We start from the raw sequence: 24,732 nt of genomic DNA on the forward strand, positions 1-24,732 counted from the left end.
GATGTAGAAGAGAACCACCATCCAAGACGATGTTACACGCAGAAGCAGGTCTTGAGGGTGACTGAGTCTCAATCCCGCAAGCCAGAAAGATCGCTTTTGCAAGCTCTGGCTTATTTGCTTTTCTCATAAGGCCATCGCTTTCGAAAAGAGAAGGAGGAATCGTACAAAGTTCGTACTTGAAGTATTCTTCTCGGAGGTCAGTTCGTTGGGCTACTATTATAAACCGCTGGAAAAGGAGCGCCGGATCTATGTGCGCTACCACAGAGGACCCCGCCTTTTTGGCATTCATTAGGGTCACTTGGTCTTTTTTCTTGAAGACTTGCTCCTTCAAGGTTTTCCCCGTCATCTTACTTAGAATCAACTTTCGAGCCACATCGGCCTCGTCAACATTAACATCTTGGGAAGAAGTTATGCCGTTGGCATTGTTTCTAAGCTGATTGTCACCTCTGAACGGAGAAGATTCTCCGAAGTATCCGACGAGCTTCTGGGTATCGTCGAAGTCACGCTCCTTTCTACTGGAACTCATGTCGCGGTGCTGCTCACTTGTCGAGTAACCAATTTTTGTCAAATTTTGCATCAAGAGGTTGATCTCCAGGCATGCTGGTCTTGACAGAACCCAAATGGCTCTCTGCTGTTCTGTCATCCCACCTCCAGTTGTAAGACCGCCCGATGTTTTCAGACTTCTCATATACTCCTGCTCGATGACAAGATCTGCCGAGAGCCCAGACCAGCGTCGCTCTGATCTTCTAATAATGTGACCTCCCTGTTTAAATGCTTCGAAGATTGGTGGGTGACTAGTTTGAAGCTTAGCCATCTCTTGCTGGCATATCCAGACCGACTTGACATAGAGGTTATGTCCAGATGCTGCTAGAAACGGAAGCATCTCTACTGCAGATTGTAGGTGCAAATCCCACAGGCCTAGTCTCTCGGCACGTATGAACTTAAGCAGTATCCCAACCATGTCAAGATACTGAAACCAGAGATTCGCAGTTCTCTGAGTCAGCAGGTCTTGGCGTCTCTGCTTGAGAAAGTTTTCAAGTTGCTTGAGCTGGGGATCATGACTGAGATCTTCGGGTGGGAGGTATCCATCCAGTACGTTAGCGAAGACAGTAGACATGTCTAGAGACGTCAGCGTCGCTTGCTCTTCTTCGAGGAGATGAGCATATATGGCCGAGCTCACCAGAATGTGAGCTCGAACAGCTCTAGAAATCGCTTTTCCAGAAAGAATGTGCGGCACTGCACCAGTCGCGTATACCAATTCCAGAACCTCTTTCAAACCAGAACCTTCCATGAGGTGTCCCATGCATCCGACGAAACTCATCATCAAATGAAAACCGCCTAACTTGAGAACAATACTACTCAGCTCATTCGTCGTGTCGGACTTGAGGATCTTCATAGACTTCCACCAGAGTGGCTGGTCAAATGTGAGAACGGGTGTGAATCCGTAGGTTCTGCCTTGTGAAGCTACAAAGCGCAAGGTTGAGTAAAGGCAGGATTCGCTGCTAGACGGGAGGTCAATCACGGGCAAAAATAAGACGCTTGCCTTGCTGCGAAGGTTTCCCGTTTCATGATGTATTTGGTTAGAGAAAACTGACTGCATGAATCCATTCCAGCTCGACCTTGGGACATTCAGGAACCCGGTAGCTAACCAGAGCTGATCGTGTGAGGCATACGGGTCGTTGAAATTTTTGCCAGGGATCTTCTCATATTGCACCTTTGAAAGCACTGTCTCACTTAAGCGGTAAGGGTAGATGGGAATTTTTCCTTTTTGGGCTACTTCATCTAATGAAACTTCAACTCTCGGAATGGGCGATCGGCTGTTAATGAGAAGAGGCGTGACTGTTGCTAGCAGAGCCATCCCATGGAAAGTGTTTCTTCCGTCCATCGTGCAAACATCGCGATCTGCATTATCAGCTACATGCTGCACAGCATGTGCGGAGGTAACTCCTGCAAGGCTAGATTCATCATGGACTGATGCACAGCGTTTAAATTTCTGGACTTCAGCATAGGAGGAGCAGAATCCATGGCTGTGTAAAGTGTCAATAAGAAATCTGGACATGAAATGGTGATCCAGTTGCACTGCTAAGCCTAGTTGCAGTGGACAAATGAGGGCACGTGGGCGAGCTGCTCGAACGATGGAATTGCCAATGGCAAGCACTTTGAAGGAAATATCGGTTCCAACGAATATTTCATCTAAGAACACCATTAGGCTATCAGGTAGAGAGCATTCCAGCTGTTCTCCAGAAGAAATCCGCTTTGCGGTCATATATGATTCCTTCTGTGCTGGAAGTCCTTTCATATCACTTTTGATAATCTTTGCTGCTGCTCTAATAAGCTTGATTTTCTCACTCTCTTCGTTATCGGTTTTGTCCTAGTAATAAAAATTCTGGAGTATCGCTGATGCTTTTTCTTTGAATGTCACCACGTCAGCCTTACCGTCAATAGTTGCAAATACTAGCTGGTCACTGAAATATTCCAGAAGCTTGCTCTTCAAGTACTTGTTACGGTACGGTTCAAGGTCTGTCCCATTCAAAAGCTCTCCCATTTTAGCAACAAGTTCACTGACTGTATACTGTTCTTCGTCATTTTCTTCGAAAAAAGTAGCCAGCTTCAAAAACGCCTGATATCTTTCATCGTGACCTGGCCTCCCCCTTTTTGGACGTTTTTTATCTGGCTCAGTATCTTCGAGTATTCCAAAAAGTTCTTGCGTCGCAAATCTGGCTGGAAGAATCGAAACGTGGAAGAACAGGCTGCGTGATAAATTGTGTCAACTGCGTGCATGTCTGACACTGCACATATTCGGCGGAAAACGTTATTTGACCAATCATCATCACGGATTTTGCACACTGCCTTTATACTCTCTTCAAAGTCTTTAGTCTGAACCTTGTACCACTCGTGCCCTTTTCTGTGGGTAGTGTGGAGATTTATCCTTGTAGTGCAGAAAAAGCAACACTCTTGGAAGTTGAAACTTGGAGTCCGTGATCGGAGTACCACTTTTTCTGCTTCCGTCTTTTCTTGCAAGGTTCGTCGTCTCTCATTCTCAATTTTCGACAGGTATATTTTGTTTGTGAAAGTCTTTCTGCAAGCAACATGGACTTGGTTCCCTGCCTCGACAGAGATGCTGGTACCTCTCGTTTTGCTAGCTTCATTGATCGCCGTAGCTCCTTTTTCTGCCAGTACCGACGATTCTGAGGTGTCTATTGAACGTTCACAAAGGGGACATAAAACTGCGGTCTCAGCCATCTAAAAAAGAGAACTGGGAATAAGTGAGCTGTCGGTGAATGTTACAACGAAAACCCTCATTCTGAACCGAAAAATTCGTGCTCCTCTTCGAAAAATACCCCGTGATCGTGTGTTGCTTGGTTTATTTATTGTTTTTTTTTTTTACTTCATACAAAAACAAAAAAAAAAACATAAAAAAGAATTAAATGATTAAACGTGATGTTACTGTCTAATAAAAGAGCACAAAAACAATCGTTTCTTAAAAGGGAAACCATCAATAAACTACTTTTCTTTTCACGGTTCCTCATTCTCGGATTCTGGAAATATCTAAAAAATAGGCGCAAAAAACGTGAAAAAAAGGGAATTTCGCAACGGGATGACGATTTAGATTTTTGATATGTTGTAGAGCTCTCTTTTCGGAACACAGTGGTGCAAAAATAATTTCTGTACCAATTTTTTCCTGGTTCGACCATTTTTTTCTGTATCTTTCCCCTACTATATTCCTCCAAATATGTTACATGGTTTTGTATTCCTTGACCCTCTAGTGTCTTACCATCTGTCTTATTAGCTATCAGCGGCGTAACATCACGAAAATATAGGTGTGGGACATTACACCTATAAATATATATATACTATGTTACATATACGTTTATGACCCTCTGCAGCCTTTTTTCCATATTAATACTGGTTAATTATGTAACATATAAGGGGTCGCCCCCACTATAAACTACTTATACCCCCCACAACTAGGTCGCCCCCACCAACTAGGTGTTGGGGTGGCGCGAAGCGCCATCCCAACAGCTAGTATATATATATATATATATATATATATATATATATATATATATATATATATATATATATATATATATATATATATATATATATATATATATATATATATATATATATATATATATATATATATAAGCTGTTGGGGTGGCGCTTCGCGCCACCCCAACACCTAGTTGGTGGGGCGCTTCGCACCCCCCAAGCCCCCCCGCGCGCGTAAGTCGTTACGCGCCATATTAGTTACGCGCCACTGTAGCTGTGTCCCTGTGTCCCACCTGTGAATAGAGATAGATATAAATATATATTTTAACTACGTAAAACATGCGAATATACAACATTCTTCGCTGTCCCATTGTCTGTGCATATAAATAGCATTTATATTTATAAGTCTGTGCATATACAAAGCCTTATGTACTAATAATGACGTTATATGCAAACGCTCTTTTTACAAACAAACAAACATGCATACACACAACTCGCTTCGCGCCACCCCAACACCTAGTTGGTGGGGCGCTTCGCCCCCCCCCCCAAGCCCCCCCGCGCGCGTAAGTCGTTACGCGCCATATTAGTTACGCACCATTGTAGCTGTGTCCCACCTGTGAATAGAGATATATATAAATATATATTTTTAACTACGTAAAACATGCAAATATACAACATTCTTCGCTGTCCCATTGTCTGTGCATATAAATAGCATTTATATTCCCTGTGTCCCGGTCGTCATTTGTGTCCTAGTGTCCCAGTTTGTATTTTCTCTTTGAGTGTCCCGGTCGTCATTTATATTCCCTGTGTCCCAGTGTCCCGGTTGTCATTTGTGTCCCGGTCTGTAATTTCTATTCAAACAATCCCTGTGTCTCAGTCGTCAATTATATATCCCGCCTGTGCCCCCGGCGTCCCCGTTGTAGTTGTTTCCCTGCGTCCCGGTCGTCATTTATATTCCCGGTCGTGATTTGTGTCCGGGTGTCCCAGTCTGTAATTTTTCTTTGAGGTTCCTGGCCGTCATTTATATTCCTTCTGTGTCGGTCGTCATTTGTGTCCCGGTCTGTAATTTATCTTTGAGTGTTTTTTCTTTTTAGTTTTTTTAGTTTTTTACATTTTTCAGTTTTTTTTCTTCTTTATTTTTCAGCGTCACTATGAAGTACATATCGCCGAACCTTTGTTTTTTAACTTAAATCTGGTAGGTATTGATGACCTTATCCAAGTCAAAATCCCAAACCCAATCATCATCGCTATCATTTTCAGTTTTGATATGTTTTGACTCTCGCTTTCCAGGTGGATTTTCATCTAACTGCGCGGTTTTGCGTTCTTTAGCCGCAAGCCTGTTTTCTTGCTGTTCTTGTGATTCCTCGGCACGCTTTCTTTTCTTATTTTCTCTATCAGTTGCAAGCCTGTTTTCTTGCTGTTCTTGTGATTCCTCGGCACGCTTTCTTTTCTTACTTTCTCTATCAGCAGCAAGTTTTTTGGCATAGACTCTTTGACCAGCTTCCTCGGCTGTTGCCATTGTAGGTTCTTCAGTCATTTTACAATTAAACATTTTTCCGTGAACGCATGTCTTAAATACCATTAATGACGTCACCGTCATAGCAAAAATGACGACAACTAATTTAATGACGTCAGTCGACACAGAAACATGACGTCACCTGATCCACAGACAGACAACTTATTTTTATATATATATAGATATATATATATATATATATATATATATATATATATATATATATATATATATATATATATACTAGCTGTTGGGGTGGGACACCACCCGAACACCTAGTTGGTGGGGGTGCTTCGCGCCCCCCCCCCCCCCCCAAGCCCCCCAGCGCGCATAAGTCGTTACGCGCCTTATACAAAGCCTTATATACTTATAATGACGTCATATGCAAACCCACAAACAAACAAACATGCCTACAAACAACTTATTTTTATATATATAGATATAGTTTCTTTTTTAGTTTTCTTTTTTTTTAGCTTTGTAGTTTTTTTTAGCTTTTTTTTCTTTTTAGTTTTTTACCTTTTTTATTTTTTTGCTTTTTTTAAAGTTTTTTCTTTTTAGGTTCTTTCTTTTTTTAGTTTTTTTCGCGCCATATTAGTTAAGCGCCATTATAGTTGTGTCCCTGTGTACCACCTGTGAATATAGATAGATATATATATATGTTTTTAACTACGCAAAACTTGCGAATATACAACATTACCTATGGCACCTATGGCATTTTTATGGCACTTGGTATTAACCAAGTGACATATAGCAATCGCAAATTCTGTCGGTCAATGTTCATTCTAGCATTGACAGTTGGAAAAATCTTCACGTGCCAAGCATGCTAAAGCTCAAAAATTTATAATATACCTCAAGTTTAAGTATCTGTTTTAAGGTTTTCGAATTACTTTAATCTATTGTCAAAATATTTTGAAATATTTATGCAATCCCCAGTTTTTACATTTTTAGTTTCAGTTTTCTTTTTCTTCTTTATTTTTCAGACGTAAAACATATTGCCGAACCTTTGTTTTTTTTTAACTAAAATCTGGTAGGCATTGATGACCTTATCCAAGTCGAAATCCCAAACCCAATCATCATCGCTATCATTTTCAGTTTTAATACGTTTTGACTCTCGCTGTCCAGGTTGATCTTCATCTAATTGCGCGGTTTTGCGTTCTTTAGCCCCAAGCCTTTTGGCATTAACTCTTTGAGCAGCTTCCTCGGCTTTTTCTTCTGTTGTAGGATTTAGTAACATTCTATCTTTTTCAATGTTTTTCAATTTGTTCATGTTCATTCTAACATTGACAGTTAGAGAAATCTCCACGTGCCAAGTTTGATAAAGCTCAACAATTTATAATAAACCTCAATATTTTAAGTATCTTTTTTAAGGTTTTCAAATTACATTAAACTATTGTCAAAATATTTCGAAATATTTATGCAGTTCCCAGTTTTTACATTTAAACCCTCAACACAAAAATACATACAACATATTTTTATATATATAGAAGATATAATCTGGCGTAACAGACAAAGTGTAACAGACATAACACACAGACAACTTATTTATATATATATATATGTATCTATATATATAAAAATAAGTTGTCTCTGTGTGTGTGGGTCTGTCGGGTGACGTCATGTTTGTGTGTTGACTGACGTCATGTTTGTCGACTGACGTCATTATAAGGTTTGATCTGTATGTGTCATGAAGTTGTTTGTCGACTGACCTCATGTTTGTCAACTGATGAATTTACATACCGGGACACCAGGACACAGGGACACAACTACAACGGGGACGCCGGGGGCACAGGCGGGATATATAAATGACGACCGGGACACAGGGATTGTTCGAATAGAAATTACAGACCGGGACACCGGGACACAAATGACGACCGGGACACAGGGAATATAAATGGCGACCGGGACACTCAAAGCGAGATTACAGACTGGGATACCGGGACACGAATGACGACCGGGACACAGGGAATATAAATGACGACTAGGACACAGGGACACAACTACAACGGGGACGTCGGGGGCACATGGGGATATATATAAATGACGACCGGGACACAGGGACACATCATTAGAATAATGAGGTATAGATCTGCATACGGATTGTTTTTCCCATGGACAGTTATATGTTGCATAATCAAGAGTCAGTAAACCTGACAATCTATTTATATGTCCAGACAATGGGACAGCGAAGAATGTTGTATATTCGCATGTTTTACGTAGTTATAAACATATATATATATATATATATCTATCCCTATTCACAGGTGGGACACAGGGACACAACTACAATGGCGCGTAACTAATATGGCGCGTGACGACTCACGCGCGCGGGGGGCGCGAAGCGCCCCACCAACGAGGTTTTGGGGTGGCGCGAAGCGCCATATATATATATATATATATATATATATATATATATATATATATATTTTTATATATTTTTTCATATATATATATATATATATATATATATATATATATATATATATATATATATATATATATATATATATATATATATATATATATATATATATATTATATATTTTTTCATATATATATATATATATATATATATATATATATATATATATATATATATATTTTTAACTACGTAAAACATGCAAATATACCACATTCTTTGCTGTCCCATTGTCTGTCCATATAAATAGATTATCAGGTTTACCGACTCTTGAACTTGCAACATATAATTGTCCATGGGAAAACAATCCGTATTCAGATCTATACCGCATTTTTCTAACGATTGCCCTTGAGCTTTGTGGATGGTGATTGCTAATCGAACATTCCCTGTGTCCTCGTCGTCATTTATATATTCCCCTGTGCCCTCGGCGTCCCCGTTGTAGTTGTGTCCCTGTGTCCTGGTCCTCATTTATATTCCCTGTGTCCCGGTCGTCATTTGTGTCCTGGTGTCCCGGTCTGTAATTTCTCTTTGAGTGTCCCGGTCGTCATTTATATTCCCTCTGTCCCGGTGTCCCGGTCTGTAATTTCCCTTTGAGTGTCCCGGTCGTCATTTATATTCCCTGTGTCCCGGTCGTCAATTGTGTCCCGGTGTCCCGGTCTGTAGTGGCATCTTATAATGACGTCATATACAAAGCCTTATATACTTATAATGACGTCAAATGCAAACCCACAAACAAACATGCATATATACAACTTATTTTTATATATATAAATACAGTTTCTTTTTTAGTTTTTTTCTTTTTTTTAGTTTCTTCTTTTTATTGATTTGTTTTCTTCAATTTGTCAATGTTCATTCTAACATTGACACTTGGAAAAATCTTTACGTGCCAAGCATGCTAAAGTTCCAACAATTTATATTAAACCTCAAAATTTGGGGTATCTGTTTTAAGGTTTTCGAATTACTTTAATCTATTGTCAAAATATATTGAAATATTTGTGCAATTCCCAGTTTTTTTTTAGTTTTTTCTTTTTTTTAGTTTTTTTGCTTTTTTTCTTTTTATTTTTTTTTTCTTTTTTATTTTTTTACGTTTTTTCTTTTTAGGTTTTTTTTTTTTAATTTTTTTAATTTTTTATTTTTTTTTTAGTTTTTTCTCTTTAATTTTTTTTTAGTTTTTTACCATTTTTCTTTTTTCAGTTTTCTTTTTCTTCTTTATTTTTCAGACGTAAATAAATATCGCCGAACCTTTGTTTTTTTAACTAAAATCTGGTGGGCATTGATGACCTTATCCACGTCAAAATCAAAAACCTAATCATCATCGCTATCATTTTCAGTTTTGATACGTTTTGACTCTTGCTGTCCAGGTGGATTTTCATCTAACTGCGCGGTTTTGCGTTCTTTAGCCGCAAGCCTTTTGGCATGAACCCTTTGAGCAGATTCCTTGGCTGTTTCTTCTGCCATTGTAGATTTCTAAGAGAAACTAAAATTTCTCTTTGAATTAACTATTTGAGCAGCTTCCTCGGCTGTTTCTTCTACCATTTTAAGATCTATACTAAAAATTCCTCTTCACGTGCCAAGCTTGCTATAGCTCAACAATTTATAATAAACCAACCTCAATATTTTAAGTATCTGTTTTAAGGTTTTCGAATTACTTTAATCTATGGTCAAAATATTTCGAAATATTTATGCAATTCCCAGTTTTTACATTTTAGTTTGTTTTCTTTTATATATATAGAAAATATAATCTGGCGTAACAGACATAGTGTAACAGACATAACACACAAACAACTTATTTTTATATATATAGATAGATACTCCGTACTTTGTGTTTTTTATACTTTTACGGGTAATAAAGTTCATTCATTCATTCATTCATATTTACTTACAACTGTACATATGTTACATATTTGTTATTTATTTAGGGCTTGAAGTGGCAAATTATTTAAAAGATGGCAGGATCGAAAGATTGAGATTATCTCAAAATTTTGATTTGATGTGTATGGGAAAATGATGGGCATGGGGGGAGCTGAAAACCCTCCAATCAATTTTTACTCTTAAAAGGGCACTAGGACTTTCAATATCTGATCAAGTGGTCCCTTTTCGAGGTTTTTACAGCTCCTTCAAAACAAAGTGTCCTGGTCAGCCCCCGGGCATCATCTTTAAAGATGACTCACTTCAGGAGTTCAAAATAAGTAGGTTTTATTCTACTGTATTCTCTGTTTGTTCTTAGTATTTTCTTGATTTATTCTTTGCTTTATCCGGGTTGCAGCGGTAGCTAGCAACCTAGTAAAAGACAATCACGCCCCATAGTAGAAAATAAAATAGTCCTTACTCCTAAAACTAAAATTAGATATAAAAAAAAACCAAGTACACTAATAGAACCACTTTGTCCGAAACCCCTATTCAGGAAACTTACCGTCACTTGGCTTGAACAACAATTGGGAAATATATTGGCTTGAAAATCAAGAAAACTGGCTGGAACCACGATGTTCTTCATGTACGCCATTTTTTTCCGTTTTTTCTCCTCGGCTAGCTGGTCACTAGAAAATCATAGAAAGCTGTATAATGGCTCATTTTAAAAGAAAGTGATGTATTTAAAAGCTGTTTATAATTAACAAAAATAATTTTAAGAACGAAAAAAATTTTTTACGAAAAACTGTTTTTTTATAGCTCTGTAGTAGCAAATATTATGCTTATCTCCTTGAACCAAACTTTTTTTTTTTAGCTCGTCTCCTAAAGTACTTATCTCTATAACGTTGTGCTTTATTTCCTTAGAAAAAAAATTCATTTTTTTATTTTAGTTCTCGGTTCAGGAAAGCATTTAAACTGCAAAAATATTTATGGTGTCTGCGCAAAAATTCTAACTACTACTCGTTCAGGAAAGGAAATTGATCTATTTAAAACCTTTCATAATTAACAAAAATAATTTCAAAACAAAATCATTTTTTACGAAAAACTACGTTTTTCTATAACATTGTAGTCAAAAATGTTATTAGCTTCTGCTTGCCTCATGGAACCAACCTTTTTTCGGCTCGACTCCTAAACTTATCTCTAACGCTTATCTCTATAACGTTCTGCTTTATTTCCGTAAAAAAAAAATTATTTTAGTTCTCATTTCAGGATCACCAAAGTTATTATGCAAACTGCAAAAATGTTTATGGTGTCTGAACAATAATCTTAGATTTTTTTAATTAAAACTAGAAAAATACTTGAAAATTTAGAATTAATTTCACTTATTACGTCATATAAGACGTAATAAGTGAATGCAATATTTATATACGTTCATCTTTCGACAAGATAATTTATTCTATTTTAGTTCTCACACAGGTGGGACATAGGGACACAACTACAATGGCACGTAACGACTTACGCGCGCGGGGGGGCTTAGGGGGCGCGGAGCGCCACCCCAACAGCTAGTAAGCGATAATTACATAAAGGATCAATATAGTTTATTGTGAAATTATGTTAACTACATTAAAGAACGAACTGTAGTCCATTGTAACTGAAGTGTTATAAGGAATCATCATATAGATTTTTTATTATTTTCCTTATTTAAGTTACATAAAGGATCGTTATAGTTCATCATAAATGGTGTTAGTAAAGAGGATCTCATGTAGTAGTCATTAATAGAAATTTTGTTTAGACTTTAATTTGACAAATGTGTAAAAACGGTAAGATTGGAACCTGCGACCTTCAGAGTAAAATTCCAACACGCTATCAGCTGCGCCACACAGGCTTTAAACAACTATTAATAAAAAAAAGTCTATGTTATTTTCTTTAGGAAATCATCATAGGTAAAAAAAATTCCCATACCGGAAATCGAACTCAGTCAAAGTTGGTGAGAGCCAGGTTTCCTAACCATTAGACCATGCAGGGTATTTTGAATATCTAATTAGTGAAGTTTATCTTAAAGAACACCTGGGTTGCAGTGTTATCTATTATTGTAAAGTGCCTAATAAACTCAAATAAAAATTAAAAGAATATAATAGAGACCTATTTAATTGCTGTGTAAAGGAAATTGCTGTATATAGAAACCTTTTGTAATCTATATATATATAAAAATAGGTTGTCTGTCTGTTATGTCTGTTACGCCAGATTATATCTTCTACTAGCTGTTGGGGTGGCGCTTTGCGCCACCCCAACACCTAGTTGGTGGGGGCGCTTCGCGCCCCCAAATCCCCCCGTGCGCTTAAGTCGTTACGCGCCATTGTAGTTGTGTCCCTGTGTACCACCTGTGAAGATAGATAGATTTATATATGTGTTTTAAACTACGTAAAACTTGCGAATATACAACATTCTTGGCTTTCCCATTGTCTGTGCATATACAAAGCCTTATGTACTAATAATGAAGTCATATGCAAACGCTCTTTTTACAAACAAACAAACATGCATACACACAACTCGTTTTTATATAGATAAATAGATAGATAGATACAATACAAATTAACTGCGTAAAACTTGCGAATACACAACATTCTTCGCTGTCCAGTTGTCGCTGCATATAAATAGATTGTCAGGTTTACCGACCCTTGAACATGCAACGTACAATTGTCCATGGGAAAAACAATCAGTATTAAGATCTATACCACATTTTTCTAATGATTGACCATGAGCTTTGTTAATGGTGATTGCAAATGCTAATCGAATTGGGAATTGCAATCTTTCAAATTGAAAAGGCAGATCCGTTGGAATCATGGGAATGCGAGGAATAAGAACAGCCTCACCCTCAAAAGGCCCTGTCAAGATTGTAGCCTCAATTAGGTTTTCCATTGTTTTTTTTTTACGGTGAGTCGCGTGCCATTGCAAAGCTTTGGTGGGTTGATATTCTAGGAGCAGTTGAAAACTAACATGGAGAGTTCAAATTTTTTATTATGTAGAAAAGGGATGGAATAATCTTGAGAAAACAGTTTATGAAGCTGTTGATGGTGTCTTAGGAAATAAAGTTTAGAGCGCAGCTAGGAATATCAGTGAAAAAGCATCGTGTTTGATAGAGAGGCGAATGGGTTTGCACTAGAATTATCTGAGTTATAGATCATACGAAAACAAAAGGAGTGTATAGAAAGTAGAGAAAACATTAAAATATGAACTAAGGACGTCGTGAAGTGTAGGCTGTGGATAAAATTGGAAGTATCCGAAAGATGCAGATAGACGGCATAATAGAAAAATATTGTACTGACATGTTAATGATTTGAGAGGGAGTAGTTAATCGGGACTTGGTCCCAGTTAAGGATAGGAACGGAGCCATAATTAGTGATAAGGAAAGAGTTAAAGAGAGATGGCCAGAGAACATAAGAATGTGCTAAACCGAGTTGCAGGAAAATATACAGAGAAAAATGAAAATGTTTTTAATACCTTGGCTTTGAAGGAAGATTTGTTCTATAAGGAAGAATTAGCAACACTACTAAAAGGATTGAAAAATAATAAGGCACCAGGTTCTTATAGTGAGGTAAATGAGTTTCCTAAATATGGCGCGTCTGAGTAACCTCAGAGCCACCCAGAGAAATAAGTTACTGAAGATTACGAATGTGATTTTTGAAAAGGGGGATATACCTAGCGATTTTAGGGAAACCTTTGTTAAACTACTTTATAAGAAAGGTGATGAGAGTGAGTATGGTAATTATAGAGGCAATAGCCTGGTCTCTCTACGTAGAAAATTACTTAGTAATATGATACTTTTTAGACTGAGAGATGTTGTAGACAAAGATATAAGAGAAAAACAGTGTAGCTTTAGAAAGGGTAGAGGATGTGTCGACCAAATTTTCACTCTTAGCTTAATAATTGAGAAGTGGTGAGTTATCAAACACTTATGGTCCTCACTTTAGCATGCGAAGGTCTTATCCTTGTATGGTATACCAGACAAATACATTAAAGTGATTAGTCCTATGTACAAGAATAACACTGCTAAGGGCTAAGGTAGGAAATGAGGTTAGTAGCTGGTTTCGTATTAAATCAGGAGTTAAAACGAACATAAATTACTCCGTATATGAAAGGGGCTGTTCCCTCCTCAACGCCCCGCTCTTTACGCTAAAGTTTTTTACTGTTTTAAAAAATAGAGTTGAAAGAGTCAAACTTTACGAAAGTAAAACAGTTCAGAATAGGGATGATACCTTTTTAATTACAGTGAATAGATATAAAATTATTTAACTGGATATTTCGAACACATATACAGTGTTCATCATCAGCAGTAAAACTAAAAACTAAGCTAAAAACTAAAAGCAGTAAAACTGTTTTTTGGTTTACTGCTGATGGTGAACATTGTATATGTGTTGGAAATATCCAGTTAAATAATTTTATATCTATTCACTGTCATTTAAAAGGTATCATCCCTATTTTGAACTGTTTTACTTTCGTCATGGAAAGGCAGTGTGGTCTTCGAAGTTATCTGAGTCAAACTTTAGCGTAAACAGTGGGGCGTTGAGGAGGGAACAGCCCCGTTTATATACGGAGTAATTTCTGTTCGTTTTAAGTTTTAATATCGTTCATTACTTTCAGTTTAAAAACTTGTTGTTGTTTTTTTTATTTAATTAATGTTAAGAAGACTAAGTTGTTAAGGGTAGGAATAAATGAACATGAAAAGGTGACGTTGGGTAACGAAAAGATTGATTTGTTCGATCTTCACTTACCTTGGTAGTATTATTAATAAAGACGGTTGAAGCAGGGAAGATGTTAATAGTAGAATAGCCAATACTATAGTAGGTGCTTTCACAATTAAAAAAACATTAGGAAGAGTAGGAAGATAAGTCTTCAAACCAAGATTATAATATTGGAAGGTGAAGTGATGACAGTGGTCCAAGATGTTCTGAAGCATAGGGGCTTCAAAAAGCAGATGAAAATTTACTAGATGTTTTCAGAGAAATCGCCTACTGATTGTTCTGGGTACCTAGCTGACTGACCGTAATTCAAACAGAAAGCGCTACGAAAAGTGTGGTTTAATCCCAGTTTAGGGCGGTAACTAGAGAAAAGTTGAGATGGCTAGGGCACGTTTCGTGGATGAACGACGACCATTTGCCGAAAATCCACAAAACAGCATAGCTGTTATATTTTAACTAAAGCGTCTTGCCTATTAGAGCAAGGGCAAATACCTTTATACTATCTGCTGTTTCAAATTACGTGTTTATGAGTTTAGTTCAGTTCATTTAATACCTACTGTTTAAAATACGGTCAGTCATACGAGTACCCAGAACAATCCGTAGGTAATTTCTTTGAAAACATCTAGCAAATCTTCATCCGCTTTTCAGAGTGCCCACGTTTCAGAACCATACTTGACCACTGTCATCACTGTAGTTTTCCATATTCTAGTTTTGGTTTGCAGACTTATCTTTCTATTCTTCCTACATTTTTTTTTTTTTTTACTGTGAAAAAACACCATTAGCCTTGGTTATCCTACTTTTAGGATCTTCAGGACTCTCCCTGTCTTTACTAATAATACTACCAAGGTAAGTGAAGGGTGTCACACATCAGTGCTACCTATGCAAAAAACGGATTTTCCTTTTTATTCAAGATGACGGTCTTTAAGTTTCCTGAATAGGCTTTTCGACATTAGTGATTCCAATAGTGTACTTTTTGTTTTGATCCGGTACCATTTTGAAGTGGTTTCATGCTTTTTTTTAAATACCGTAAATTTGTTGCAAAAAAAAATGTGTTTTATTATTAAACTTCATCGAAATAATAAATACCATTCCAGGTAAAGCTACAAATGACAATTTTCCTCGCTAGATAGTTTTTTAAAGACGCATTTTTAAACTCTTGGTCACTATAGGCTGTGTTTCGCTCTCTACTAAGTTGCAACTGTTACTGCAACCATGATTAACAGAAATAATAAGTTATTTTGAAGTTCTCATATCAAGAGAAGTCTGAGATCACTTCTGTTGAACCACTATCTTCCATTTTTAGGAGTGCATGTCTCCACAGAGAGAGGGAATTTCTTCTCTCTGTAAGATTGTTCAAAAATTATTCCCTTAGTTTTTAGTTCTCATGTTGAGTAGCAATGACGGGTTTGCTGTTCAGTGAACCTATGACTATTTTGCTCGAACGTTAAGAAGATACCAAGTTGTGACCTTTTAATTAGCAGACCCACGGTTGGAATGTTTTAACTTGGATTATATTGCTCAAGTAGGACTTTATCCAGATATAGAGTATCTGTCATAAATTGGCAACACTGAAATTCTTGTATGGCAAGCATCTCCGCTCATTAATTGCATGAATTAATTGACAAAATTACTGCTGGAGATTAATTAACTCCCTTTATTTAATAACAATATTTTCTCGCACTTTTAAATTAGCTAATTGATTAAATAGCTTCAATTTTAAATTTTAATTGTTCAAAGTTTGATATACTGATTAAACTTATTCCTTCAAATATGTTACATGGTTTTGGATTCCTTGACCCTCTAGTGTCTTACCATTGGTCTTATTAGCTATCAGCGGCATAACATCACGAAAATATAGGTGTGGGACATTACACCTAATAAATGTACTATGTTACATATTTACAACTGTACATATGTTACATATTTGTTATTTATTTAGGGCTTGAAGTGGCAAATTATTTAAAAGATGGCATGATCGAGGATTGGGATGTATTTGAAAAGGTTGTGGACTATGTTTACAAATCATGTCTTAAGTCTGTTCCAGAGTATCATCCGATTTTGATGTCTGAAGCACCAGTAAGATATAATTTTTTTTTAATGTTTCTCTTCTCTGAACCCTGTTTCGATCATTTTAAGAGTAAGAATAATATATTTTTTAACTGAAGTACAAATGACACTATATTTTTTGTAGGGGGGAGGGGGGTAACAGCATCATTACTCATGTTCAAATAAAAAAATACTTCGCCAAAACATCCATTACTAGGTGATGAGAGCCAGAAAGTATAGGAAATGGAGAGTATCAGAATCAGTGCTATTCTTTCACTGGGACAAGGGGCTTTGATTCTTCAATCACAAAATCCTTTATTGGAGTGTTGTATACCAGGGTCGTATAGGAAGAATCATACTGTTCATCAAGTAGCAAAATGGATGGTGGGGGTCATTCAATCGTTTTTTATTTTTATTTTTATTTATTTTTTTTACTTGTCTGGGGTTAGTACCTTTTTTTGTATAAAAAAAGAAATTGAACATTAGGTCTAAAAATGTATTTGTGCATAAAAAAAAGTCAAAGTGGGAATAGCCTGGATCTAGAAATTCTTGTCAACATGTCTTTGGTTGCTAGCAGCTGAGGAAAACACAATTGAGCGAACATATCTTTGTTGTGTGAGCCAAGAGATATCGGAACAAAGTGCAACTGGAATACACATTAGGTCCCGTTGGAGTCAAGTTTGTCTCAAAGAAGAAAGAAGAGGGAGAGAAGTACTTATTACGGGACGTTGGAACTTTGTCGGTTGATCCATACTTAGTTCACTAGCGTACACATGAGAAAATATAAGGAGAATAAACAAAATAAAAAGCAGAGGAAATTTTTCAGAACTTGGAACAAACGGTCAGAGTCGGAATACTGACTTTAGCCTCCGTGAACGGGTATATCATCTGCAACTTCCTACATATTGTTATTTCCTATGGATTTTGTATGCAATCATTTTAGATTGGATTTGTTTCTGCAGGCAGTCACTTTCTAGTTGAGGAGATGTCTTCTAAGCTCTGTTGGATTTCTCGAGCTAGATAACTGGCTAAAAAGCTTCTTGATACTGCAGCCAGTAATAGTTCTTTAAATACTCTGTAACAAAAACATCTGACGGCAACCCTCTAAAATTTTTAGCAGGTACCTTTTTCTAAACAATAATGTTGATTATGGCTATGTAATCAAATGTGACCAGTCCAGGGGGAATTGAGTATAACGCAGACTGGACTCGTCTATGCGTAACTAATTGCTTGATCTGGGGCTAGTTATGTTTACATAGATTTTGCTTCTTTGTCGCTAGTGTACTGAAAACTCTCCCGAAAATTTCATTCCACGCGAAAGAAAATGACTTGTTGATGCTCATTCCTCGATTTTGCAAAATAGTGACTTGAAGATTTCTGCGCATAACACTCTGGAATTCTAGTGATAACCATATGCTACCGTGCTAGTTAGTCTAGAATGGTTTAGCTCTCTTGTATTCTTGGTAAGAAGTTTGGATGTAACAGGAGGAGTTGGACTGCAAGCAATTTGATTCTAAAGTCCATTTATTAAATTTATTCAAATGATGGTGGAAAATTTGAACAATAAAATATCTGTAAAGTAGTCAGTGAAATAGTGCATATTTTGATCCTAGAATACTGGACTGCTTATGGAGTTATGTTAATAATAGGGTCAATCGATTTTACCAGAATGTTAAAGACTGTATGCTTGACCTTTGTATGTTTCGTTATTTTAAAATTATGATAAGTTCGTTATCCGAGTCATTGCGATAACTTTTCAATCCTGGGTAAAAATGGCTAGAAAGGCTCAAAGAAGATTCGCCCCTTCGATCACTTTATACAAAAAATTGAACCAGGAATTACAACTTCTTTACTTACGTTTGACAGACTCATCTAAAAATATTTGAAGTAGTTGTCTCGATTCGACCAGCCCTTATGATCATAGTTTTAGGTGGGAATACAGTACGTCAGTCATGCTGGATAAATCTGGTATCGATACTATATTTTTTCTGTCAAATTAAAATTTGTGCATGATTTAAATTCAGATAGGTATTGCGCCTCAATTTTCTAATGCGATTTGCTGATTAAATTTTCTTGCTTATAATTAACCTTTTACGTAAGTCGAAGTCGTTTCGCTGAAATGTCTTTTGAAAGCATAAAGCACTTTTCGTAAAATATCTGTAATATCCGAATTCAACTATGTATTCCAAGCCTATCTTTGTTTGGGGATTCATTCATTAGTCTTTTTATATAAAATTAAAATTCTTCCATATTTTAGGCCTTTTTCCCAGGGGCTGCATAGGATGAGTTTTTTTTTAGAATTTCAACCTTTCTTATTAAATTAGCTTTCTTGAGATTTTGAAACGATTTAGCTAATGAGCCCCAGAGAGGAGAAGGTCGTAAAAGGGAGCCTAGTTGTCCTCCAACTACTTTCTGCATTGAACTTTTAGTGCCAATTATCGGCACTAGAGCCTGGGATTTTCGTTCAAAAAAGACTTCTCCTGAACTTGGTTCAATGTTGATATGAAAAAATAACAACAAATAAATAGACACTCGTGACGCGAAAAACTTAGACATTCAGAATTTGAACTTGCAATTTTCACGACGATTGAATCACTTTTTTGGGATGTCCCCACCCCCTGTTTTCTGAAACTATACAACTATACCTATGCTACTAAGTTACTAATGTAACTTTAAACCTTTTAGTTTTTGCACAATTTGAATAAACATAAAATTAAAAATGTTGATGTATATAATGCTTCCAAATTTCCTTTTTTAGTGTTTTGATTGCTGTTGACACTGATTGGTCTTTACTACGACAAACTGTTTGATAAAAACAATCTTTAGTGTTACAAGTCCAAGTGTGTAATTGGTCACCTTTTAATTTTATTTTCATTATTGTAGGCCCTTGTGTTCTTTAACTCTAACAAAGTTAGTAGCAATGCAAACAGGGTGAGACAAATTTAATGCCAAAATATTTTTTGGACTTAGCTGGTCTCTCCAGCTATTTCAGACGTTTTCAACATATTTTGCCTTTTGCTACCTTTACGCTCTGATGTATACAAGCTCTTAATGATTCTGCTTTTCTTCATTTTTGCTCGTTTGCTATTTTGCCTTTTGTTATTTTGTAATTTTGTTATCCATATTTTGCCTTTTGTTGCCTTTACGCTCTGATGTATACAAGCTCTCAATGATTCGCTTTTTCTTCATTTTTGCTCGTTTGCTATTTTGCCTTTTGTTATTTTGTAATTTTGTTATTCATATTTTGCCTTTTGTTACCTTTACGCTCTGATGTATACAATCTCTCGATGATTCTGCTTTTTCTTCATTTTTCCTCGTTTACTTTCTTAAGCTGCACTCATTTTAGTGGAACGTCAAAAGTAAAAGAGAAAAACTGACAGAAATTATGTTTGAGAAATATAACATCCCTGCATTTTTTCTTGTCAAAAACGCTGTTTTGGCTGCCTTCGCCAATGGTCGAAGTACTGGCATTGTCGTTGATTCAGGAGCAACTCATACCTCTGCTGTTCCAGTCCACGATGGCTACGTTCTCACCCAAGGTAAGGGGAAGCTAAATAAGTCAATAATAGTAGATATATATATTTTATATATATTTATTGGAAAACACAAGTATAATGTGTTTTTAATTTAGCTTAACACTGTTTTAAATACAAAACCTTTTGATGCTGTTGCATCTATCCTAGAGAGAGTTGGACGCTATCGCCTTCGAGTAGCACGATTTTAGTCGATAATCAATCAATTTATTTCCGACCCGTCAACAAAACAAAGGAGGGTTTGCAGCCCCAGTGACGGAGTAAGACAAAAAATAAAAAGAGAAAATAAGCAACAACGAAAAGAGAGATAACAATCAACAAATACAGCATAGCTGCATACTATACGAAGAGGGAAAACCACTGGTGGTTGAGGTTTCAAGTGGAGGGTTTGAAATCTTTTATCAATAATGTTTGCAGGCAGAATCAATTCAAATTTTTGTACCAGAGAAGAATTACTGGTCCAAGGAGGTAGATGCAGTAGATACTTGGCAAATTTAAAATAGATTTAGTTAATATTTTTTGTTTGAAGCAGAAAACAAATTTCCAAATGGCGGACGTAGTAAGAAGATGGGGCATAGTTAGACTGTTGTAAAGTTTGAAAAGGATAAACCGACTAAGATTTGTGATATTAGATGTAAGTGAAGCATATGCGACTCGAATCTTTTTAGAAAGTTTGAATTACAAGCTTAATGTTTTTTTAATACTTCTTGAATGTGTATTAAAGTGCCGGGTGTTGCCAAAGTGACTTTGGAGCAGGGTTGAAACGGTTTAAGAATCATATTGGTTTTTAATGCTTTAGCCTGGTTATGTGGTAACGTGTAAATCTGTACTGTTTTGATCATCTTAAGACTGATTCAGTTTCTAAATACCGTTTTAAGCCCCATGTATACTTGGATGGGTTTGACTAATAGCAAGAAGTAGGTCGTTAGATATGCAGTATAGTTCTGGATGGTGCCAAACAGTTAATAGCGTAAACGGTGAACAGGCTAAAAAAATGTATTTGTTTTTTAATTCTGTAACCTAGTAACGTTCATAGCGTGGTAAAGTGCAACGTACCAACGCTTTTAAACTACCTGTAGATGATTAAATTACTAAACACTGTTTTAGGCCCTATTTAAATTAGTATCTGCGTTTGTTTATTTAAATAGCAGTCATAGGGCTCAAAAATGAACGCTAACTCATACAGCTTTTATAATCACAAAAAAAAACGCAAAGACAGTCACTTATTGAATGGACCTAACGACAAAAGGTACAAAGGAGTATTCAGATCTGTTTGTAAGGTCCTTAAAAGGCTATTGACTACAGTAATAGCTGTATTCCCCAAAGCAGAGAACGGCTTAACAACTGGTATACTTTTAGGCTTTAGTATGGGTTAGAGTTGATGATATTATAAAGGTGACAACAGTGTAAAGGGCCAAAGACATATATTAGTTTCTTATCGGTTTAACTGAGTAACTGTAATGATTTTAACTTACTCTAACGTTTAGCTACTAAACATTGTTTTGTGTCTGATCTAAGCAAGGCCCGTGAGTTTGACCCAAAATCACGGGCCTTTGTATCTCATATGAAGTAATTTTTCTGTTATTATGTGAATCAAGCCAACGCTCTCCTTACTGAATCAAATCAAAAGAAAAAATAGTGTAAATCTTTTACTCTATTATTTTCTCTCATCCCTTATCTAATATTAATAAAATGCTTTAGTATAAATAGAATAAATAATTGGCAGGATATAAAAAGCAAAGCTTGCATGAGCAATATGTGAAAACCATGACAACAACAAATGAAATATAGCAATAAATAAAATAGATACTAGAAAGTGAGTTCTTCAACTATTTGAGATTCACAGATTGGGGGAGGGGTGAACCATGTACCTAAATAAATACGACCAAACGCATGAAAACATGGATTGGAACAAATGAAATGTTTTTTTTTCATTTTTTATTTTATTTGTTTATTGTCTAAATAATTAGTAAAATTAAATTCAACAGCTAAAACTCGAAAAGAAAACTAGATTATAATGGAATCTTGCACGACAAATACAGTGTATGTAAATCTCTCTTAAGTAATCAAGTGACATTTATATTGAAAAAGGGAATAAAAACTTACTTTAAGTAAACTTTTACCGGCTAGACACCCACAAAGGAGCCGAAGGTCTCAGATTATTCAACCTAATTAGTAAATTAGTGATTTGAAAGATTTTGTAGTCAAGTAAAAATGAATTTCCTTACACTTAACATCTCCATTCATTATTGCCGGTTTACAGTGGCCTAAAGAGGAAAAGCTCCTTAGCTGAGTGGTTACGTCCTGATGACGTAAATTATTTTACGTACAGTGAGAGTCAGTGGTGTGATTCTGCAACCTCAGCTGCTGCGGAAATAGGGAGCTTAAAAGGATAAGGATAAAGATCCTCCAGAGCCATTGCTGGCGCATAGGGCGTCGAATCGACGTTTCTGTTGCTGGATGTTTTTACAGGAACAAGTAGCAAGCTTGTCGCCCAACCTTGCTGCGGTGGGGATCGAACCCTGGGCCCTGTATTGCCAAGTAGAGCATCAATCCACTGTGCTACAACAGGTTAATAGGGAGCTTACGGTTAAACAAATTGCCACAGAACGTCCGAATTACAGATTCTAGATGAGGCGGGAAAACGCCTGGATCTGTTTCAAAGCCTTGTGGACGTTGAAACATCAAGTAAACAAGAAAAACGCCTTGTGGAATTTATGCTTTACTTCTATATTTCTTCTTGTTCATAAGGTACGAGGGCTATTAACACTGAGGGCTGGCTCTTTCGTCATTGATCTGGCTACATTACTGAGTCTTCAATGTGATATAATACAGTAAGTGATTCTGGTACCAGTTAAAGCACCGGCGGGAAAACTAGTAAATTAATCTCACTTTTGGTATATCAATCACTATTTCAAAAATCATTTTATTGTTGTGGAGAGGCAGTAATCTGGTGTCACATTGAACAAATATGGATTTTTTTCCACTTGGATTAAAGACGTTTGAAGGCAACTTGAGACGTTCCAGGACAATAGTCTTCCCGTACTCTTGCTGACTCTCAGACAATATGTGCTTAGTGGTTTCGTCAGCTGAGAGTAAAATACGGCAAATCCACCCAACTAAATAGGATACTGTTAAGTTTAAAAGACACCCGATTCCAGCCTGAAATATGGACAGTTGGATCAATTGAAGAGAAAGGAGCTGACATCTGTTGGTTTTGACTTGTTTGCATTCATCGTCTAATTATATCCTTTGGATTGAAGTTCATGGAAGTTATCGGGCTTAAAGAGGTGGGGGCTAATCAGCACGTCTTTTTTAATGGAAAATAGCCAAAAAAGAATGAAAATGTGATTCAAACCAATTTGAATCACATTTCAAACATATACATGGAAAAGGTTCACGTCCATATTAAGAGTATTTCAAACTAGGTACCATGCCCCCTCTTGCTTACTTTGCTCTTTTCGTTTGCCGGGAAATAGACGCTGCTCTGCCTCACCTGGCATCCTTAATTTCTCAAAAAGGTTTTTTGTTTATTGTGCATGGTCATGTGGAACGGCTTTGACATGGTACAGCCAATGCCTGTCCTAGAGCCGACCGAAGAGATGGAATTCTCCAAGCGGCTGTATGCCGTTTTTGATTTATTGGGCTTAGAAAAGCTGGCAGAGGCTACACGAATACGCCTTTGTATTTCCTGATCAGATCCCCCCACCCCCGAATCCATAAGGGTTATGAGGTTACCGGAGGTACAAAGGGTCACGAGAGGTACAAATTCTCTAACATGCTATATGCTGTTGCCGTTTAAAAGAAGAAGAAGAAGAAGACTCTAGGAATGTGAACACATTACATTGGTCTTTGTTCGGTTAATTCTTAGTACGACCATTGCAGAGTAGTAAGCAACTTTGTCCTTAATCGACTAGGCTTTAATTGAGTCATCCCTGCATTCCCATGAAAGATATGCCCTCTTCCTCCCCATAAAAAATCCCTATTAAGAAAGAGCTTGTTGGATTAACAAGTTATAATTTTATGTTAAACACACCTTATTTTGATATTTACAGGCATTGTCAAATCCCCGTTAGGGGGTAATTTTCTAACACATCAATGCCGTCAGTTTTTAGAAGAATCTGGTACTGATCTGACGCCTATGTATGCAATTGGATCCAAGGAAGCTGTCAATGAAAATGACCCGCCGAAATTTACGAAGAAAGTCAACCTACCGGAAGTAACCAAATCCTGGCATGACTATATGGTGAAGGTAAGACTATTTTCTTCTTATTTTGCTTATTATTTCTTAGAAGGTAATGGAAATACTATTCTTAATGTTTCATTTTTTGTAATTTTTTCGACTCTAAAATACTACTGGCCTTGTAAATAAAATTGATAAAATGACCTAACATGGGAAAAAAAAAAAATCATAATGGAACCTCTGACAAAAGAAACAACAAATGAGAAAACAGAATTAAAAAATAACCGGGAATATCAGGGTTGTTTCAGCCAGTGAAAACACAAAAACGGATAATTTGGCAACGACCTATGCCAAGCCGTCTTCAGTGTCCCAAGAAAAAAGGGATAAAAATGTAACCTTTTGACATGAACTCTAACAGAACAGAACACTTACACTCATTGTGGTCTTAAAATGTA

General features: G+C 36.6%; 1 protein-coding gene across 1 annotated transcript in view; it reads left to right on the plus strand.

Moving 5' to 3' along the window:
* Nucleotides 1-24,732, plus strand: part of LOC136035509 (actin-like protein 6B) — an 81,974-nt gene that overhangs the window by 23,119 nt on the left and 34,123 nt on the right. The window contains exons 3-5 of the mRNA XM_065717346.1: nucleotides 16,455-16,591; nucleotides 19,908-20,100; nucleotides 24,150-24,346. Coding sequence (XP_065573418.1) covers nucleotides 16,455-16,591; nucleotides 19,908-20,100; nucleotides 24,150-24,346 — 527 coding nt within the window. The remainder of the gene's footprint in view (nucleotides 1-16,454; nucleotides 16,592-19,907; nucleotides 20,101-24,149; nucleotides 24,347-24,732) is intronic.

The sequence above is a fragment of the Artemia franciscana genome, chromosome 14 (genome assembly GCF_032884065.1).
Source record: "Artemia franciscana chromosome 14, ASM3288406v1, whole genome shotgun sequence".
Taxonomy (NCBI): Eukaryota; Metazoa; Arthropoda; class Branchiopoda; order Anostraca; family Artemiidae; genus Artemia; species Artemia franciscana.